Consider the following 22,061-nt stretch of genomic DNA (forward strand, 5'->3'; position numbering starts at 1 on the left):
TATGTAAATAGCCATCCCTGCATTAACCAGATAGCATCATTATCACCACTCTGCATTCCCTTGAAAATTGTTGCACCTAATGAAGAAATGTACTATGGATCATCAACGGGTGGGGTGTTCTCATCAAAGGTATCGCAGTTGTATATGTGGCTGGATCTTATGAACTGGGATGAAACCGTAATATGGCTTTGTTATGTTCCATTTATTTTGTAGGTATTGAACTATGTTGGACATGTTGATTGTGTGGACTTAGATGCAAGGCTATGAAGTGCATTGGATGGGGGCTGTCTGGAAGGGTCCTCTTGAGTTATGGGAAAGCAAAGTCGGCAGCTGCTTCACCAGACATTTTCTCAATGTCTTTGGCCAGCCGCCCGGCAGGCACGTAAACAAAGAACAGGGTGATTAGCAGCTTTGTGAAGATTAAGAAAGTAGCTGCATCCATAAGATGTATCGGCAACAACTCCCAGGAACTCAACATTGGGCCAAAATACATTTTTAAAAGGTAATATTATTTTATTTTCAACTCCGACCCCAATATCAGCACACACAGCTTCTTTCCATTCTGGAAGCTTTGGCTCAAATTTTATGATGTTTGCTTTCAGCACTCCAAGGGGTACGACAATGATAGCAGCATCAGCAACAGATGTCTTCCCATTTTCAGCAGTCACCTTTACTCCATTAAATCGCCTATCTATCTTTGTCACCCTGCGTCCCAATATTTTAATGATATGGAATCAGAATCTGCGGCAAACCAGCCCTCCATTCGGCACAAATACCATTGAAGCACCTTGTGTGAAAGGCCCTCCAACCTGAGTTCTGGCTTTCTTTCAAAAAAACAATTGAAAGTGCTCGTTGAATGGACATGCCTTCACTGCGTTCCTGTCTTACATTATCCGTCTCTTGCAAAATTGTTTCAAAGATTTTACCAACTTCTTTGTACATACGATATGCTTGGGCTGAACTTATGATTCGTTTTCCACTGTTGTTGGCAGGTCTGATGTATGAGCTGAAGTGAAACCATGATATGGCTTTGCTATATGGTTTTTCTGCTGGTTTTGACATGTTCCTTTTTGTGCAGGTTATGCTGGGCTTGTTGATGGGACGGATTGTCATGCCAAAGTGTTAGTCCGTAGTGATCATGAAGTGTAGTATTTGGAACATGTCATGTAGCATAAGAGCTAGTGTAGGAGTAGGACCTTTTTGTAAGAACAACATGTAATGTCACATTTTAGTATCAATGCTCATTCTCATGGATAAATACTAGCAATGTATTGATATGGAAATGGTTCTTTATTGATTTTCATGGAAAGTTATGAATGAGAATGTAGTTGAATGTATGGAATGTTATGAATGAAAATGTAGTTGACTGTATGAAATGCATAATTATTTGGATGGTTATGGTTTAAATTGGTTCCAAATGGATAATGAAATGGATATGGGTTTTGGATATGGATTTAAAAATAGATATGGATGTGATGCATTGTTATGCTTGAATGTTACATGAAAATGTATGTATGAAAATGAGTTTGGAGATGTTTGAATGTTAAATATTACTGAATGTTATGAAATGTATGTATTATTATTTTGATTTGGGATGCATTATGGATACAAAATGGATTTTAGATTTTTGGATTTTGATTATAAAAATGGATGTGGATTTTTAGGAGTAATCCAATATCAGTTTGAATATCAATTTAATTACTAATAACAAATCAGCAAAAAAAACCAAATTAAAAACAAATTAATCTATAATTCATTTAAAATTACTTGGATATCAACTCTAACATTCATTTGGAAATAAAAATCGATTAGAGTTTTAATCATTAGTAAAAATAAACAATTAAGATTAAATTGACAATTGGAATTAAACTTAATTTGAAATTAAAATCAAATTAAAATAAAAAGAGTCAAGATATTAAAATCCATTTTATACTGATGAATGTATGCAAATGCAAAAATAAAAGAAAAAAAATGAAAAAAAATTTCAGGATCAAAATCGGGGTATGACAGTTGCCCCTATTTAAGCGTCTTCAACTAGAGAATATGAAGCAGGACACTCTTCATATGATCATAGTGGGAGATGGTTAAATACTAAGAAGACCCGGATTTTGATCCTGAATCCCTATGACATGATGTGATATGATATGATATGATATGATATGATATGACATGATATGACATGATATGATATGCATGGATGCATGAATGCATGGTTCTTTTTTTTTTGTAATTTTCATCTGCTAGGGATATGATGGACCCTTGACAGGAGATGCTACTAGACAGACCAATCTGTGGGGAACGCTGATGATCCACAGGGAGACAGACAAATGGGGTAAAAAATAACTTGCTGGGGAAACAGTCCTGCTGGAGAATTAGACACACACTGGGGAGTATTCAAAGTGAGGTTTGATGAACGACACTTAGAAAACAAGGGATTTCGGTAGTAAGTTCACACATGACTTACCGAACCCGAATAAAGGAAAAGATACTACAACAGGTTCATATATGACCTGACAACGCTGGGGAATAATCAAGGAGAAAACTCTTCAGGACAAGTTCATGTATGACCTGACACCGGAATAAGGGTTCAACAACAGGTTCATACATGACCTGAATGGTATTGAACAAAGAGAGAAACAAATTCAGTACAGGTTCAAGTATGACCTGACACCGGAATAAGGGTTCAACAACAAGTTCAAACATGACCTGAATAGTATTGAACAAACAGAGAAAAATCTTCAGAGCAGGTTCAAGTATGACCTGACACCGGAATAAGGGTTCAACAACAGGTTCATACATGACCTGAATAGTATTGAACAAACAAAGAAAAATCTTCAGAGCAGGTTCAAGTATGACCTGACACCGGAATAAGGGTTCAACAACAGGTTCATACATGACCTGAATAGTATTGAACAAACAGAGAAAAATCTTCAGAGCAGGTTCAAGTATGACCTGACACCGGAATAAGGGTTCAACAACAGGTTCATACATGACCTGAATAGTATTGAACAAACAGAGAAAAATCTTCAGAGCAGGTTCAAGTATGACCTGACACCGGAATAAGGATTCAACAACAGGTTCATACATGACCTGAATAGTATTGAACAAAAAGAAAAACTTCAGAGCAGGTTCAAGTATGACCGGACCCCGGAATAAAAAGGTTCAACAACGGGTTCATATATGACCTGAATAGGATTGAACAAAGAATCTTCAGAGCAGGTTCAAGTATGACCGGACCCCGGAATAAAAAGGTTCAACAACAGGTTCATATATGACCTGAATAGGATTGAACAAAAATTGGAAAAACTCTTCAGAGCAGGTTCAAGTATGACCGGACCCCGGAATAGCAACAATTGGACTTTGACCGTAAGCAATGGACTACAACCAGCTTTTAACGGATTTTGCCAACTACAATTGGACTTGAAAATGACCGGGAAAACCGGATGTTGGTTGAGGGATACCAAAGACAAACTGGAATTAGAGGTCAAAGGATCTAGGATCGACAACAAGACCTGGGTCAATGCAAAATGAGCACGAAGTACATTTCGGCTATGCATGATTTGAATTTCCTTTTATGCATGATATATGAATGATCATGATTATGAGAATGCTGACACTGGGCAGACTGGGAGTTTGTAAAGGCTTTTTATGGAAGCTCATGATTCCTCAACACCGAGAACTCAACCAAATATTTGTGATAGATGTTGTCAAAGGAGAATTCTATCCAGCTTGATAGCCACAACTTAGCCAATGAGATCCTTTTTAAGGATCAACGAATCGTGCTAGCATAGTTTTCGGGCACTCGTCTTAAACTCAATAGTTGTTGACGTATGGCAAAATCTGTTTGAGCAGTTTGAAAGCACGAAGAAAGAAGTTCTGCCCCTCTGTGGCTCATCTTGCCCCAGTTTGTTGGGTCTTTGGAAATGTTCACCTTGAAAGTTGGTTTGGAAACAAATTGCCATGAGACTACCTCGAGATGGCTTGCCCCAAGTGTTTGAAACTTGCAGTGGTCCGAACTTGACTAACCAAATGTTGGAATGGCAGACCCTTGGTTAACTGTCCTTTGGATAGTTGGACTCATTGAGCTCTGAGGTGGCTTACTCCAGTCTAAGTCTTGAAGCAGATTACTCTTGGCTAGATGACCCTTAGGGTGATTAGCTCGAATTAATTGATGCTCAAAGTGATTTGCCCCTGAATAGACTTCTTTCACTCCATCAAGTTCCTCAACTGTGTATTGGATTTCTTTGATGCTAAGTGTTGAATCGCAAATAAGATTGTTCATTCAAAAATGGTAATTTTAATTCCATGCTTATGCAAAAATTTGAAATCAAAGTTTATTGATATGAACGGGTGAAATACAGTGAACGAGTCGTTGATAAGAACACAATGGTGATCGAGTCATTCACAGTATGCAAATTGGTGCTATCAAATGATTAACAAAAATCGTTTGGAGTCAAGTTAACACAACCTTGTTATAGTATGCTTTCAAAATAAACCTTGCCTCAATTAGGTCTTTTAAGGGTTGTAACGTGGTCTGGTTCGCGGTTTCTTGAAACAAAAGGATATAAGGCTCAAAATTTGTTTTTACCCACCCCTTCTTCTTGATGATCTCCAATTCCTACGTTCAGTTAACACGCATTCGACTTCCAAGATGGTTCGAAGGTGTGATGAGGGTTCAAGACGAATTTTCTTGAAATGGCAGTCACCTTATTATATATTTTTTGTTTTGTTGAGGATTTTGGTGACTTCTTTTGATTGATCTTCTTTATCCCTAATTTTGCCTGGACCGCTTCTCTGAAGCTTTTGGTCCATCGGGATGCCCCAACTTTTGCCTAAGTCATCTTGTGGTATTTGACCTAGTGGGCTTTTTTCTATTTTTTTAAAGGTGTTGACTGCCACATTATTGGTGGATAAGGATCAACCAACACTAATTTTAGCTTTTCTTAGCTTCTTCGACACTTCAACATGTGCGCGAAGGATGACATGTGGTTGAACCTAATTGGAGGGCGTTCATATGGACGATTTTTTTTGAAAGATCGAATGCATGATCAAACTATCTGAACATAACTACCCTGCCCCAGGTTAAGATTAAGGGTTTTAGATCCGAAATAAACACCAACTTCTAGGCTCAAAGTGGTTGACTAGGGATTAACTCCTTATTTCTTCAGTGTTTGGGGATTTGAAACAATGCCTTACATCATCGACAAGGTTTTACTCAAAAGCATACCACAATAATTTCAGGTGTTTCGTTTTCATCATCCTCCCTCCAATCTTTGTTAGCACAACGGTTTGATAAACAAAAGTGAATGAGAGGAGTGTTTTAATTTTTAACATAAATGAAAAACGAGTGAATACGAATGGATTAATTCAAAAGATGCATAAACATTTCATTAATCTTACCAATTCAAATAAAACAACAATGCTTAAAAGCAATTAACAGTCAACATGCAAGGAAACTACAAAAGAAATGCTGAAACAGCCAAATGATTGCCAGCTTTGGGGAATGACTTCTTCAAACTTGAAGGTTGGGATCAACAAGCTTTTTGACATTGGCATGATGATCTTCAAATTCTTTTCCTTCAATCTCATCGTTGAACGCAACCTTCTTGAATCCACTACTCACTTCTCCTTTTCTTTCATTGGTATGGGTCGTGACATTGGAAATCCAAGGCGGTATCTCAATGCTCTTACCAGGAAACAATGATAGCTCATTAGCCACATCCCTGACATCTTCCTTGTGGAACAAAACCTTGAGGGTTTTCAAGGGTCCTTTCCCTTTCTCATTACCTAGCCCAGAAATCAAGGTATATGTACTTGAGCCTTCCTCCTTGAGTGTTGGTGACCCTATGTTAATCAATCCTTGCAGCTTGAGCTTAAAACTCTTGCATTCCTCGATGGAGTGCCCCATTGTTCTAGTATGGTATTCGCACTTGATCTTCGGGTGATCTTCTTCAAAGACTAAACTCTTCTTGTTAATCAGTCCTCGTACCAAGGCTTTTAGCGCTAAGCAAGAATCTAGGTCATGTCCCAATGCCCCTTTATGGAATTCACATGTTGCTTTTGGATTGTACCATGGCAGGTATGGTGACACAGGTGTGAGAACTCGAGGGGTCACCAAAGCATTTTGGATCAGTTGCGGGTAGAGCTTGCTATATGGCACCGGAATCGAGTCATTGTGATCCTTGTTCCCCTTGTTCTGATTCTGATTTTTGTTCTGAACCTGGCTTTGGTGACTTTGAGGAGCAATAGCTAGAGGATGTTGATGATGACGTCTTGAGGGAGGTCCATATACTGGTAAATGAGGAGTTGCCACATAGAACTTCCCTTGACTTGGGGTAACACCAGATGGATGCGGGGTAGTAGCTCTCTTTGTTGCAGCAGTGTATATTGGGTGACCCTCTTTCCTCAACAAGACTTGCAGGGTTTCCAAGACCCATCTCATTTGGCTCTTCAAAAAATTAAGTTCCTCCTTCAGCGCTTCTTGGCTTTTCCTTAGCTCGTCCATCATCTTCTAAGACATGGTTCTTTGTTCTAAACGCGTGTTAGGGATCACTTTGCTTGAACATGGACAAAGGATGGATGAGTTTTTTTTGGTATTTTGTCTGGAGAATGACATGCATTATGATGCGATGCAAATGCAATGAATGAATGCAATGCAAGCCATGCATATTTGTGTTTTTTCTTCAATACACGGGTTCAAAAGTCCGAGGTACTGATAAATTTGATTGCTTTTCCAAAACGGGGTTCTCACCGGGTATGGTCTAGTGCTTTGTTACAAAGGATCCCCAGAGTCATTGATTCACAAGAATGTTTGACGCTTACGGGAAATACTTTCCGGTCGTCAACTCCATCAAGAGAATCTATTCTGGGTGAGGTTCTCGTACCGACCCTTACGAAGTATTCACCTCGGGAGTCCGTACTACGCAACCATCGACTGGGTTCTAGATAGGGTACTCAGAGTCATGGATTCAAAAGACTGTTTGACGCTTACGGAAAATACTTTCCGGTCATCAACTCCATCTAGGGAATCTATTCTGAGTGAGGTTCTCGTATCGATCCTTACGAAGTATTCACCTCGGGAATCCATACTACGCAACCATCACTTCTAGTTGGCCAAAGGTTCAATGTTCTAAAAGGTTCTTAGAGTCATGGACCCCTTTGAAACATCGAAGCTTACGAGGTATACACCTCGGGCGACAATATTTGCAAAAGAATCTACTCTAAGTGAGGTTCTCGTACCGACTCTTACGAGGTATACACCTCGGGAGTCTGTACTACTCAACCATCATCTTATCTTATGTTTTTTCACTCTAGACTCGGGTGTAGAGTCTTTCCCACATGGTTTGCAATCAAAATCCAAGTACCCAACACAGTGGAACCAATATACAACAAATATCAATATAACAATAAAGATATTAAAAAGCAATAAATAAGGGAAAAACCACAAAATTAAACAAACAAAGGCACACAAACGTCCTAACTAGGCTTGACTCGCTTAGGGATTGGGTGTTGTCCCCAGCAGAGTCGCCATCTGTCGCACCTCGAAAAAAATGGGGATACGACTTCAAAGCGAAGCGCGATCGCACGCTCGCAATGATGGACTGAACAGAGTCGCCACCGAACTTTATTTATTCCTAAAAAGGAAAGGGGAAATATCGATAAAACCCAAGACAAAGGAAAGGATAAGATATGGTCATCGCAACCAATATCAGGGTTCGGGAGTCGATTACGCAAGGGGAAGGTATTAGCACCCCTCACGTCCGTTGTACTCAACGGGAACCATTAGGTCTGTTGTGTGCGTTAGTGTTAGTTTGAAATGTTAGGCTTTTCAAGTTATTAGGTGGGAAAGAAAGAATAGAAGAGAGAAGAAATGTTTTTGTATTTTTGGACGAAGGACTAAACCTAAGTTTTTTATTAGTGGGCCTGACAAGATTTACAAATCCTGCTCCTACGTATCTCAACAGAGAAATCAAGGCTTACGTAGTTCTGGGTAGAAAAATGTTTGTTTGTTGGTCGATTTTAGCGAAAGCTATATTGTATTAATCGACGAAAACATTGTTTTACCCAAAACAGATGAGGAGTGGACGCATACCACACATCAAACGGATTTATAGATCTACATTCGGAAAAGCGTCGTTTATCTCTACTCAACAATCGTGGCCGAAACATTGTTTTGTATCACTTAAGACAATATATCTTTCATTTATGAAAAAGGTTTTTGATTAGTCGCACAGCGGCGAGAGAAGAGTTTGATTGGTTGGATGTATTTTGAGTGATGGCGAGAACTTGGATGAGCGAGATATACATCTCGAATCCTAGCCTCAGGAGTGCATGGTATACACCATGTTCCATTTCCATCTTTATTGAAAGAGGTTAAGATAGGAATTAGGTATTTTGGAATTTGATTGAGAAAGGGTTTGAAGAAACCGCATTGACAATTTTAGACGATGGCGAGAGTTAAGATTGGCGAGGCATACGTCTCGAATCTTAACCTCAGGAGTGCATGGTATACACCATGTTCCATTTCCACCTTTATTGAAAGAGTCTTAAATAAGATTTAAGTATCTTAGATTTGATTGAGAAAAAGGTTTGACGAAACCAATTTGACAATTTTAGACGATGGCGAGAGTTAAGATTGGCGAGGCATACGTCTCGAATCTTAACCTCAGGAGTGCATGGTATACACCATGTTCCATTTCCACCTTTATTTGCAAAAATGTTTAATAAGCATTACGTGTTTTTGAATTTGATTGAGAAAAGGGTTTGAAGAAACCGCGTTGACAATTTTAGGCGATGGCGAGAGTTAAGATTGGCGAGGCATACGCCTCGAATCTTAACCTCAGGAGTGCGTGGTATACACCACGTTCCATTTCCATCTTTATTGAAAAAGTCTTGAATATGAATTAATATTTTTTTGAGTTTTTATTAGGGAAAATGGCTTGACGTTGAATCAAGCATTTGATGAAAGTTTGAAAGAGATGGGATGGAATGGGATGGAGGAATGAGTTGATTTGTTTATTGAGAAAATACTCGACGTTGGATCGAGTCATTTGTTTTTGTATTTTTGAAAATGTTGATTTTATTCTTGTGTTAGTAGCTAACTAAACAACCAAGCAATAAAGAAATGAAACAGTACAAGATTATTACACATCGGGGGAATGGGGTACATTTTGTTAAATGGGGATTAAAAAATCATGAAATAATAAAATCGGGCCCAAACAACAAATAATGCATGAGTGTAAGTGCAAGAGAACCGGCTCATTGTAAGAAAGCCCAAGAGTAAGCTATGTGAGGTTGACGGCGATGCTTGAAAAAGCAATCGACTTACAAGGGTGTGAAAAAGGGGCTCGATATTAAATCGAGAAAAGTATGATTTTTATAGTTTTCAAATGGTTTTGCAATGCATGATGGATTTAATAAAAAACATGGTCATAAAAAATATTAAAAGAAACAAAATGCTAAAAGACAATAAAACACTAAAAAATAAAATGCTGAAAGAAAAGAAAATGAAATACTAAAAGAAAAAGAAATACTAAAAAAGTGCTACATACGAGTATCAAACCCACTCCTCTTGAGACTATGAAAACCACCCTCTCTCCACTAGGCTATTTACCAACTAGCTGTTATTTTATTACTAACTTAAATATGTGAACTAAGATAAACTAAAAAGGAATTAAAATAAAAAACTAATTAAAACTAAATGCAAGGAGTCTGTTACACTTCCAACTAAATGGTGAAGGAACCAAAAAACAAAACCCAGCCGCCTGGTTGTTGGGTATGGACTATGAAGATTCCCAAGACTAATAATTATTGTCACTAATTAATAAAAGATTAATGCCAAAGAAAACCAACAGGTAGACTTAAAGAGGGCACAGTAAAAATATAAGATGACATTAGATGGAATAAAGCTAATCCCAAAACCATTAATCCCATCACCGAGAATTAAAATAAACTTTTAAAACCAAAAAAAACGATTTTCTGCTCTCATAAGCAAAGGAACAGTCATCCCCTTCCTTCGATCAAAAGGTTTTTTCGGCTCTCAAAGCTCTCAATCTTGTCCTCTCCATATCTCGCTCTCTCTCGAAACCGCCTCTCCCTATCTCGTTTCTCTTTCTCAAGCGTGTCCTCAACCTCAACCCTTTCTCTCAATCACGTCTCTCTCACCCTCAATCGCTCTCAATCTCCGCAAGAAATCGTGGCTGAAAAGAAAGAGGAGCTCACCTCCGGTGATGGCGATGGAAACGATGGGGTTCGAACCTCCCTCCTTCTCCTCTTCAAGGTTTGCTTTTTTATTGATTTCTTTTGATTTAGGGTTTTCGGTTTGGCCGCCTCTCTCCCAAATTTTTTTTTGTCCCTGAATCGCTCTGCTTCCTATTTATCTCACAGATTAGGGTTTCAGATTGATGCTCAAAAATTCGAAAGGAGAAAGTTTCCAGAATCGCTTTTTGATGCTCAGAATTGATTGCCCTCTTTGATGCCTGGAATTGGAACGGGTAAACTGAGCATATGCTTTTCCTTCTGGCTTTTGTCTTAATCCCAAATTGGGGAATTTCTGGAACTTACTGGCTTGGTAATTATTTTGTTTACTGTAGTGAATTCGGAGCATTGGTTTAATTTTGCCTTGTGATTTCAATGTTTTTTTGCTAGGTTTGATTTCTCACTCCCACCGAGTCCGTGATAACAGCAACAGCATTGGATGTATCACTTGCATTTGACACCATTCCCTGGCTAATGGTTTTCTGCGCTTGCTCACGAGCCAGTTTGAGTTCTTCTGGTATTGTCCACGTTGATTGCTGTGGGTTGTTGGTTGTTTGCTGATGAATGTTGTGATAAGGTGAAGTTCTAACCCTTCGTTGTTGATTAACATAACAATCCTCAAATCACACCCTAAAGCCTGCGTTGATTTGATTGCAGGTATGATTCTGTGATGGAAGCGGTAACTTTGGCGGAGAGGACGACAATAGCGAATGCTTGCCAACAATTTGATTAAAGTTACACCAACCAAAACACCCCTGCTCAGACCTGCTCCTAGCCGACAAGATTTTTGTTGCCTTATTTCAGACAGTAGAAACAAATCTAAAATGGAGATTAAGGTCTCTTAATTTAAACCGCCATCTTCAACTCAATCTTTTGGTGAGGATTATAGTTAATGAGCTTGAAATCAGTAGTCACAAAAGCGTCTATATCTTTCTTTTTTGCATTGATTTTTCTGAGTTGGAAAAGGTTTTGGCAGGTTATGAAGATGCTCCTGCAGTTTTGTTCGATACCTTCCATCGACATTCCAACTCCAACCATTGTTGAGTTAACACTTGTTCGTGCTTCAATTGGACCAGATGCTACATCATCTAATATCCCATGCATCTCAATGTTTCCTGCAAAATTGTGCAGACACCAGATGTAAGGAACACCATAAAACTGCTCTAAAGTAATCCATATGGGTTTAACTTCAGCAAACAGATCAAGAACCACCAGATTTCCCACAGGAACAGAGTGCAAAAGAGCCTTCATTTGAGGAGGTCTCCAGAACGGATCATATGTAAATAGCCATCCCTGCATTAACCAGATAGCATCATTATCACCACTCTGCATTCCCTTGAAAATTGTTGCACCTAATGAAGAAATGTACTATGGATCATCAACGGGTGGGGTGTTCTCATCAAAGGTATCGCAGTTGTATATGTGGCTGGATCTTATGAACTGGGATGAAACCGTAATATGGCTTTGTTATGTTCCATTTATTTTGTAGGTATTGAACTATGTTGGACATGTTGATTGTGTGGACTTAGATGCAAGGCTATGAAGTGCATTGGATGGGGGCTGTCTGGAAGGGTCCTCTTGAGTTATGGGAAAGCAAAGTCGGCAGCTGCTTCACCAGACATTTTCTCAATGTCTTTGGCCAGCCGCCCGGCAGGCACGTAAACAAAGAACAGGGTGATTAGCAGCTTTGTGAAGATTAAGAAAGTAGCTGCATCCATAAGATGTATCGGCAACAACTCCCAGGAACTCAACATTGGGCCAAAATACATTTTTAAAAGGTAATATTATTTTATTTTCAACTCCGACCCCAATATCAGCACACACAGCTTCTTTCCATTCTGGAAGCTTTGGCTCAAATTTTATGATGTTTGCTTTCAGCACTCCAAGGGGTACGACAATGATAGCAGCATCAGCAACAGATGTCTTCCCATTTTCAGCAGTCACCTTTACTCCATTAAATCGCCTATCTATCTTTGTCACCCTGCGTCCCAATATTTTAATGATATGGAATCAGAATCTGCGGCAAACCAGCCCTCCATTCGGCACAAATACCATTGAAGCACCTTGTGTGAAAGGCCCTCCAACCTGAGTTCTGGCTTTCTTTCAAAAAAACAATTGAAAGTGCTCGTTGAATGGACATGCCTTCACTGCGTTCCTGTCTTACATTATCCGTCTCTTGCAAAATTGTTTCAAAGATTTTACCAACTTCTTTGTACATACGATATGCTTGGGCTGAACTTATGATTCGTTTTCCACTGTTGTTGGCAGGTCTGATGTATGAGCTGAAGTGAAACCATGATATGGCTTTGCTATATGGTTTTTCTGCTGGTTTTGACATGTTCCTTTTTGTGCAGGTTATGCTGGGCTTGTTGATGGGACGGATTGTCATGCCAAAGTGTTAGTCCGTAGTGATCATGAAGTGTAGTATTTGGAACATGTCATGTAGCATAAGAGCTAGTGTAGGAGTAGGACCTTTTTGTAAGAACAACATGTAATGTCACATTTTAGTATCAATGCTCATTCTCATGGATAAATACTAGCAATGTATTGATATGGAAATGGTTCTTTATTGATTTTCATGGAAAGTTATGAATGAGAATGTAGTTGAATGTATGGAATGTTATGAATGAAAATGTAGTTGACTGTATGAAATGCATAATTATTTGGATGGTTATGGTTTAAATTGGTTCCAAATGGATAATGAAATGGATATGGGTTTTGGATATGGATTTAAAAATAGATATGGATGTGATGCATTGTTATGCTTGAATGTTACATGAAAATGTATGTATGAAAATGAGTTTGGAGATGTTTGAATGTTAAATATTACTGAATGTTATGAAATGTATGTATTATTATTTTGATTTGGGATGCATTATGGATACAAAATGGATTTTAGATTTTTGGATTTTGATTATAAAAATGGATGTGGATTTTTAGGAGTAATCCAATATCAGTTTGAATATCAATTTAATTACTAATAACAAATCAGCAAAAAAAACCAAATTAAAAACAAATTAATCTATAATTCATTTAAAATTACTTGGATATCAACTCTAACATTCATTTGGAAATAAAAATCGATTAGAGTTTTAATCATTAGTAAAAATAAACAATTAAGATTAAATTGACAATTGGAATTAAACTTAATTTGAAATTAAAATCAAATTAAAATAAAAAGAGTCAAGATATTAAAATCCATTTTATACTGATGAATGTATGCAAATGCAAAAATAAAAGAAAAAAAATGAAAAAAAATTTCAGGATCAAAATCGGGGTATGACACCCATTGTTAAGGTTTAGTGGGATGAATTACATCCAACAAGCTATGGGATCAAAGTTGTGTGTGAGTATGTCTAATCATCCTCAAACGGATGGTCATACTGAGAGGACGATACAGACACTGGAGGATATGTTAAGAGCTTGTGTACTTAAAAGTGGAGGAAATTGGAAGGAGCTCTTACCATTGATTGAATTCACATATAACAATAGTTATCATGCAAGTATTAGGATGACTCCTTATGAAGCCTTGTATGGACGGAAATGTAGGACGCCTTTGTGTTAGACGGAAGTTGGTGAAGAAAGAATCTTAGGACCAAAAATTATTCAAGAGACTACAGAGAAAATAAGGATGGTTCATGATAAGATAAGGAAAGCACAAGATCGCCAAAAGAGCTATGCAGATCACAGGAGAAGACCATTGAAATTTGATGAAGGTGATCATGTATTTCTGAAGGTGACTCCAAGATTGAGACTGAAGGGATCATTTAAGTCACAGAAGCTAAGTCCGAGATACGTAGGGCCATACCAGATTATAGAGAGGATTAGAGAAGTAGCCTACAAATTAGCCTTATCACCTTCTCTACCAGAAATGCATGACGTTTTTCACGAATCTCAACTTCGAAAGTTCATTCCATATTCTCTTTAGCCTATTCTTCCAGATTAGATAGAAGTAGAAGCAGACCTAACTTTTGAACCTCTACCAAGTTTTATTACAGGATGGGAAGTTAAGGTATCGAGGAATAAAGAGATACCCATTGTTAAGGTTTAGTGGGATGAATTACATCCAAGCGATGCTACCTGGGAACTGGAGTCAGAAATGCGAGAAGTTTACCTCACCTCTTCCAGGTAATATTTAAATTTAAGGATGAATTTTTATTTAAGGGGGGGGGGGGGATGTAATACCCCGTATTTCCTTAAATACCCAAATTCCTATTAATTGAGATCAATTGAGTTCCTATGTGCTATAAAAGTTATTAGTTGGGATAAATATGATAAATAGTGAATTCAGATTCGCTTAATTAATATTAATTGGGACTGACCTTTTATTAATTGGACATTTTGGTAACACTACTAATGGATCAATAGCTCTAGTAGAACAAATATTACAAGTATGGTGCCAATTGAGATATTTGTTACTACTAGCAACATATCTAACCACATATTTCTTGTGGAAAATGGTGGCCATATATATCTATCCATTACCTACCAACCTTGTGCCATTTCATTTCTCTATGTATCAGACAAGTTAGTGGAGAGGAAGAAGAAGCTCAAGAGAAGAAGAGGAAATAAGCTAGTGGAGGAAGAAAAGCTTGGAACCCATCTTCATCACCATCTCATCTCATCATCTTCTTCAACCTCCTCTTCCATTTCTCAAGGTGTGCTCTAGTTAGAAACCCTAATATTTCTCGGGATTTAGGTTGTAGAATCATAGGTTGACTATAAGAATCCATGCTATATGATGAATGTTTCCTCTTGATTATGATGAGTTTCTCTATGAATCATGTGAAATTTCATTAATGTTGTCTCTATGTGTGTTCTTGCATTTATTAGATTCTTGTGACATAATGATGTGGTTGTTGTTTGGAAGTTTGTTGATGTGTTGTTATGTTCATGTCAAGAGATTGGTAGTTAGAAGTGAAGCAAATATTATGCAGGTTGGGATTTTGGAAGTTGCAGAAGAAATGAAGTCTCTGTGTATGAAAAAGTGGCAAATGCTTAGGACCAATCGGTTGGTCCTTAATGACAATCGATTGTGTCAAGTTTATGTTGTGAAGAAAAGGAAATTTTAGCAGGACCAATCGATTGATAGGGGAGTCCAATCGATCGCACAAACTTACTATTTTGGAAAATTGGAAATTTTTGTGGTACCAATAGATTGACATTGAGGATCAATCGATTGATCCTCTGTATTCTTGGAAAAACAGAAATGTGAGAGGAACCAATCGATTGGGCTTCCCCAACCAATCAATTGGCTTATTCCAAACACTTCAAAATTCATTTCTTTGATGTTTCTAAATGCATTTCATCAACCATTAATCAATTGTGATGTTATACTTGAATTGAATCAATGTTTAATGTGAGAATTATATAATGAATCTAGTGAGTTAACCAAGTGATCAATTTAGGCAATAAGTTAGACTTATAACTTAGATAACAGTAGAAGGCGACATTCATTCATACGACACTTATGTAGAGGTCGTGAACGAATGGTTGCCATAGTTGAGAGTGAGACGCTTTGTATGGAACATGCCATGTTATTGCTTGTGTATTTTGGTGAATGAAGTCATCTGTGATTGATGAATCTTGTTATGATTTATGGAATCGATCATGTATTCAAAATGTTTTTCCTTGGTGGTGCACATCTGTATTTGATATGGTTAGATGCGTAAGCAATAGGATGTGAGACCGATGATTCGTGCCTCAATCGGGTTTGAGCTCCAAACACGGCGGACATGGGGGAAAGGTGAACACATAAGTGGGTTAGAGCCTCATACGGTGAAAGATACCCTAAGTGGGTTAGAGTCCCATACGGGTGACGGTCGCTTGAAATGAGTTTGGAACTCATAGAGGATCCAATATCCACCGCGGAAGTCGAATCATACGGGCATGCATGAACTGGGCTTGCCTTAGATGTAGGTCCGCTCAGGGATTGATGTTTCGTGAATCTGAATAATGATCTTGTTTTGAGTTGCGAGAACTCAGGTGCATGTTGCCATATATTGCGAGTTAGTTCCCCATCACTTAAGTCTTCTTTCCCTTGTTAACTTAAGTTGAATATTGATTAGAAAACCCTGTAGAGCCGAGTGGATCCATAAATAGGGAATCCACTGAGATTATTATCTCACCCCATGTTGTTGATTATTTTTCAGTTGGTTCTGAGCAGGCGAAGGGTAAGGACAAGATAGAATGATGTCTTGCTTACCTGATGTTTGGATAGCTACTCCACTGTGTATATATTTTTGAGATCATTGTATAATGATCTAGCTCCTAGTTTTTACTTTGGGCACTTTTGTGTACGTTTTGTGCCATGTTATGTTTCTTTTGGACATGTAAGTATGCACCCTGTTGTCGTTAGGCGCTTATGTATTTCAATACCAGTATTACACTATGTATAATATGTATTTTAGATATATATTATATGTGGGTGTTACATCGAACTTCTTAGTTTTTCTATGGGTCGATCCATGCTTGAAACTCCACGAAATCTTTGTTTGTCTATAGTCCGTTCATACCTCCTCCCGTGCCTTCACGGGAACTCAAGTCGTTTTTATGTATACAACCTCCACCTCGTACTCTTTTAGTGACATGAGGAAGCAGAAGTAGTATACCTCTAAGTCAGTGTTGATTACAACTACTTCCTAGTTATTTGTGTGACACTTAACTTTAAATAAGTTATTGATGACACCACACTTAACTCCATTATATTGATGACACCACATTTAACTCTGCCAACACATGCTATTCGATTATGTAATTGAACACAAATTTGAAATCGATCACTAGAAATTGATTTTGATAGTCTTTTTTATCTCATGTTTTTCGTAAATGACCAATGGTTCCAAATAACCCAATGCTCAATAGTAGAATCATTGAACCATATGAGGTCAATGTCGTGGCAGAGTTACATGTGTTAAGCAATTTGTATTTTATGGAATATCTTGGCGTGAAGTCCTTATTTGTTATGTGTTATCTAGACACATAACAACTTTAGAAGTCACCAAGTTTACCTTATGAGTTATTTAGAGTCCCTTACCTCTGAATAAGTTGTTATGTGTCTAGATAATTCATGACTTCAGCAACAAACTTGATCACCTCATGTAGTTGTTATATGTCTAGATAACTTATGGTTGTCTTTGAACAATCTCCACGAGGTTTATGAGAAGGCCATTGACTTTCTTATTTGAAAAGAAGTCAATTGAATGATGCATTGGAAAATGTTAAATGTTAGTATTGATTGATACTAGTCGACAAAAACAAATACGTTAACCAGAGCGTTTTGACTAGCGTGCTAAAGTATGGTTTAGAAGAATCTCAAGAGCAGATCTTGAAATATGGTTTAGAGGAGTCTCAGAAACAAGTTTAATTAATCACTCGACGCGATGTCGAAGTTGAAGTGTTCGACGAGCTTCAGAACTTAGATTTTTGGAGACCAAAGACGTAAGAGAGGTCTTAACAATAATGGTTTTTAACAACTACCTCCGAAAATCAGGAAATTACACGTTTGAAGCAGTTACGAAGTGGGATACTAGTTTTCAGCAGTTGTTAAGTTCTGACAACGTGGAAATTCTTCATAAGACTAAGTTGCATATTCTAAATATGTGTGTATTTTCTAGGAATAAGCTGATGGAGACTACCTTTATTTTAGTATAAATAGCATATTCATATATTGTAATCAAGATCGTAAAATTTATATACTTTCTCTATAGAACTGGAGTACCCGAGTCAAAGAACAAAACAATTTGTGAATCACATGTGAGTTGTGTCCCTTTTCTTTATTATCTTTATGCTTTCTTAATTGAAACACTTTCTATTCTTATCATTTATTATGTTTCTTTTAATGTCATTTATTACATTTTCCTTTTCCTTTAATTCAAACTTTTGCGTCATTAAAATCTAACTTCATTTTGTTATTCAGACGTTCACAATACTTCACACATACTTTCTTGTACACGTGTTTTTTCACAAATTACTTTAAAGATTTTTGGAATTAATCTTACATACTATTTAAATCAATCACATGTATATGTGGGATAAGTATATTCTTGCAGCACTCACTAATCCCACTTGTTTCTGATTTTTCCTTTTGGCCATCAGATTCTAAGGTAGCATTAATGCTAGAATCATGTATCATAACACATCCATTACCACAATCAATTTATGCTTTTTCTGCATGAGGACTTGTTACAACAGAATCCCTTGCTCAAAAGACAAAGAATACACAGGGTTTGATTACAAATTTAACACACAAAATTTCTATAATTCAACCCTAGGTTTATAGATTACAACTTGTGCTGAAATACTAATCTATAATTTTTACAACATTACCTTGAACCGTACCCAATTTTTTTGTAAACTTTAACCATTGCAATGCTTCACAACATGAACTTCAACAAACATAAAGTTTCCATTATCATTTCCATTGAGTAAACTCATCTTTGAAACTCCACAAGATTCATCTTTGTTTTCTTTTGAAGTTTCCACATGATGAGTAACACTTATACAACACTCTTTACCACACTCTTCACCACTAATAAGTCCTTTTTCTTCATCAATACTACTTTGCTTCTTAAGTAATGGTTTGGTCTTATCTTCCAAAAACTTTCCATATTTAGACCTAACCGATTCTCTTTCTTCATATTTGTGATTCTCTTGTAAAAGCAACATGCTATTGAGAATCACAAGTAAACATGTTCCAACATCTGTCAAAACCGCAAGCCAAACTAATGGATATCCTGCAATTGCCAATGCAAGTATGCCGCATTTAAATCCAACCGAAATGACCACATTCTCAATCAGCTTTCTAGTTGTTTTTCTTGCTAGACGAATCGCTTCAGGCACTTTTCGGATGTCGTTCGACATGAGAATCGCGTGGCTTGTCTCATTTGCAAGAGCTGAACCTGATATTCCCATTGAAATGCCTATGTCAGCAGTAGCTAACGCCGGAGCATCGTTTATTCCGTCTCCTATCATTGCTGTTGGCCCTTCTTTTTTCAAATTCTCAATGATTTTTGCCTTATCATGGGGTAGAAGCTCCGCATGAACAATGTCTATAGCATTGTTTAACTGCAAAGAATAAGTCTAAGTTCAAATCCGTAGAAACACGAATCGACAAAGTCTAATAGAAAAACACAATCTATAAGCATACCTGACTCTGAACATACATAGCAACTTGAGAGGTATCTCCTGTCAACATGACTGATCTCACACCTAACAACTTCAACTCTTCTATTGCCTCTAAAGCACCTGTTCTGCATGCATCCACTAGGCTCAACACTCCAACTAGAGTTTCTCCGCCGCATTGTTTCTTCGACGAAGAAATCTCATGGCTTTGAATACAATCACCTCTTTCACAGACAGCTCTGAGACCAATTCTCCTATTCCCTATGTAGATATCCTTCCCATCAATTCTGCCGAAAATTCCTTCCCCCGGAAAATTTTGAAAATTCTCCACATTTTCCGGGACTGGTTTGATAGAGTTCAACATTGCATATTCAACCAGTGCACCTGCCACTGGATGACTTGATTTACTCTCAATACTCGAAATCCTAAAAAAGTTTTCATTATTAACTAAATTAAGTTATTATTCTTCAAAAGCACATTTGAACCATGAATAAAGAAGCATACCAGTACAATAAGGTTTCATTGTTAAATTCATCTGCAGAACTAAAATCAGTTACGACGAACTCTCCTCTTGTTATGGTGCCTGTTTTATCGAAAGCCACTGTCTTGATTCTGGAAAGTGTTTCAAGATAATCTCCACCTTTCAATAGTAATCCACTTATTGCAGCTTTTGTGAGAGCACAAAAGATTGCAACAGGTGTGGAGAGAATAAGAGCACAAGGGCATCCACTCAATAAAACAACAAGTGATAGGTGAAACCAATTCTCAATATCAGTAACATTTAATGCAGCTGGAACCACTGCAATGCTAGCTGAAATCAACACAACCGCTGCAATACAACATAAACAGAAGAAGAAAAACTTGTTGAAAAGTTATTTTCTCGAACTTCAAAAGAAGAAGAAAGTTGATGATGTACATGATACATACCAGGAATATAGTATTTTGCAAAATTATCTATGAATCTTTGTGCTTTTGATTTTCTGCTAGAAGCTTCTTCAACAAATCTTGACATTCTCGCCACTACGGTGTCTTTTGCCAGCACTGTAGTTCTTACACTTATATATCCTGAAAAGTTATGTACTCAAAATGATGAAAGGCTCTTGGAGTGAAAATGAAAACATGAAACATGAAAAATGAGGTCTTAACCATTCATATTAATAGTTCCGGCCCAGACAAGTGAATCCGATTCTTTGGTGACAGGGAATGATTCTCCTGTTAACATTTTTTCGTCAACTTCACACTTTCCTTCAACCACAACTCCATCAAGAGGAATAGCCTCACCAGCCTTGACAGCAAGGATGGTGTTGATCTTAACATCATTGACATCGACGCGTTCCCCGGTCTCGACAACAATGGCCATTTGAGGAGCCATGTTTGTTAAAGAAGACATTGCAACCATTGCCTATATATAGATAGGAAACACAAATGTGGAATCAAACTTCAGATCAAAAGTCTATCTGGTGTCCGACATATGTCAGTAACATCCACACATGCGAGTACCCTCAATCATTACATTTTTTAAATTATTACGTAAGAAAAAATCAAAAGAAATGATATCGCAAAACCTTATGAGTTGCTCTTGTCTCCAGCCACTGAGCAATGGAGAAGAGAAAGATTATGACTCCACCATCTGTAAAATCTTGTAAAGCAACAGTTCCACATACTGCAAGATACGAATGATGAGACATAAACCGAACATTCAATCAAATTCACAACATGCAAACATGATAGAAAACCTTACCTGCCAATATAACTAAAATGTTGATATTAAGAGTAAGAGCTCTAATAGAAGCTATAGCCCTTAATAGAACTTTAGGGAATCCTATAACAACAGAACCAAGAGCCAACCATTCCAAAGATGGACATATATACTTCAAAAATGAAAGTAAGAGTAACAAGCCACACGCCATCGTAAATATGTCTGGCCATTTCTTTTCATTATTGGTCTCTCCCTTTGGCCTACAACTAGCTTCAAGCCTTGCCGTATTCAGCGCATCAACTGAAATATTCACAGAAAAAAAGATCATGAGATGAAGGAAGTTATGATCCATCACATATAGAGAAAGTCAACTTCAGTCTCCTAGTAATATATCATTTCCAATTCATGTTGTATAAATTTAGAGGATGAAAAACATAGAACTAACCTATTTGCGATTCGGAAATGAGGAGAAGATCATGAACCACAGTAACTGTTCTGGTAGGAACAATGACTGAGACATGTTTGACACCATGAAGAGGGTTCAGAATTCTTTCAACAAGTGTTGCTTCTGTAGCACAACACATTCCCAACACTTCAAAGTTACTTCTATTCATATTCTCAACCATCATGTCTCTTGATTCACTCTATTTCTAAAACAAAAAACACAACAAAACAAAGAGTTTTGAAGACTAAAATAAAAAGACTAATTCACTTTTTTTTTTTTGCAATTTATAAAATAAGAAAGCAAGAGCTGACTTTGTTGAGGAAAATGTTGCTGACGTTTTGATAAACTTGAAGTTCATTGCATGACATCTTAATTTATTTAGTGTAAATATATTTTATATAAATTAATTACTCAATTAATATAAACAAGGCATGTTTAAGGCTTCATCATATGATTGACTTAAAAAATAATATAAAATAAAAATGACTACGGTACAACTCCATTTCACATATAAAAAAAAAATTTTTTTAGATTCAG

At 37.3% G+C, this 22,061-nt stretch overlaps 1 protein-coding gene and 2 pseudogenes across 1 annotated transcript; all 3 read right to left on the bottom strand.

Moving 5' to 3' along the window:
* Positions 1-202: 202 nt before the first annotated feature.
* Positions 203-1,062, bottom strand: LOC127107813 (polyamine oxidase 2-like; annotated as a pseudogene).
* A 10,673-nt stretch (positions 1,063-11,735) lies between these two features.
* Positions 11,736-12,595, bottom strand: LOC127107823 (polyamine oxidase 2-like; annotated as a pseudogene).
* Positions 12,596-18,428: 5,833 nt separating this feature from the next.
* Positions 18,429-21,751, bottom strand: LOC127137493 (putative inactive cadmium/zinc-transporting ATPase HMA3). Its single transcript, XM_051063956.1, has 8 exons — positions 21,525-21,751; positions 21,122-21,379; positions 20,946-21,043; positions 20,527-20,782; positions 20,308-20,445; positions 19,885-20,209; positions 19,406-19,805; positions 18,429-19,323 (listed from the first exon to the last, which is right to left on the bottom strand). Exons 1-8 carry the CDS (start codon positions 21,706-21,708, stop codon positions 18,616-18,618), a joined length of 2,367 nt encoding a protein of 788 aa, XP_050919913.1. The 5' UTR covers positions 21,709-21,751; the 3' UTR covers positions 18,429-18,615.
* Positions 21,752-22,061: the final 310 nt, after the last annotated feature.

This window comes from Lathyrus oleraceus, chromosome 1 (assembly GCF_024323335.1).
Source record: "Lathyrus oleraceus cultivar Zhongwan6 chromosome 1, CAAS_Psat_ZW6_1.0, whole genome shotgun sequence".
NCBI lineage: Eukaryota > Viridiplantae > Streptophyta > Magnoliopsida > Fabales > Fabaceae > Lathyrus > Lathyrus oleraceus.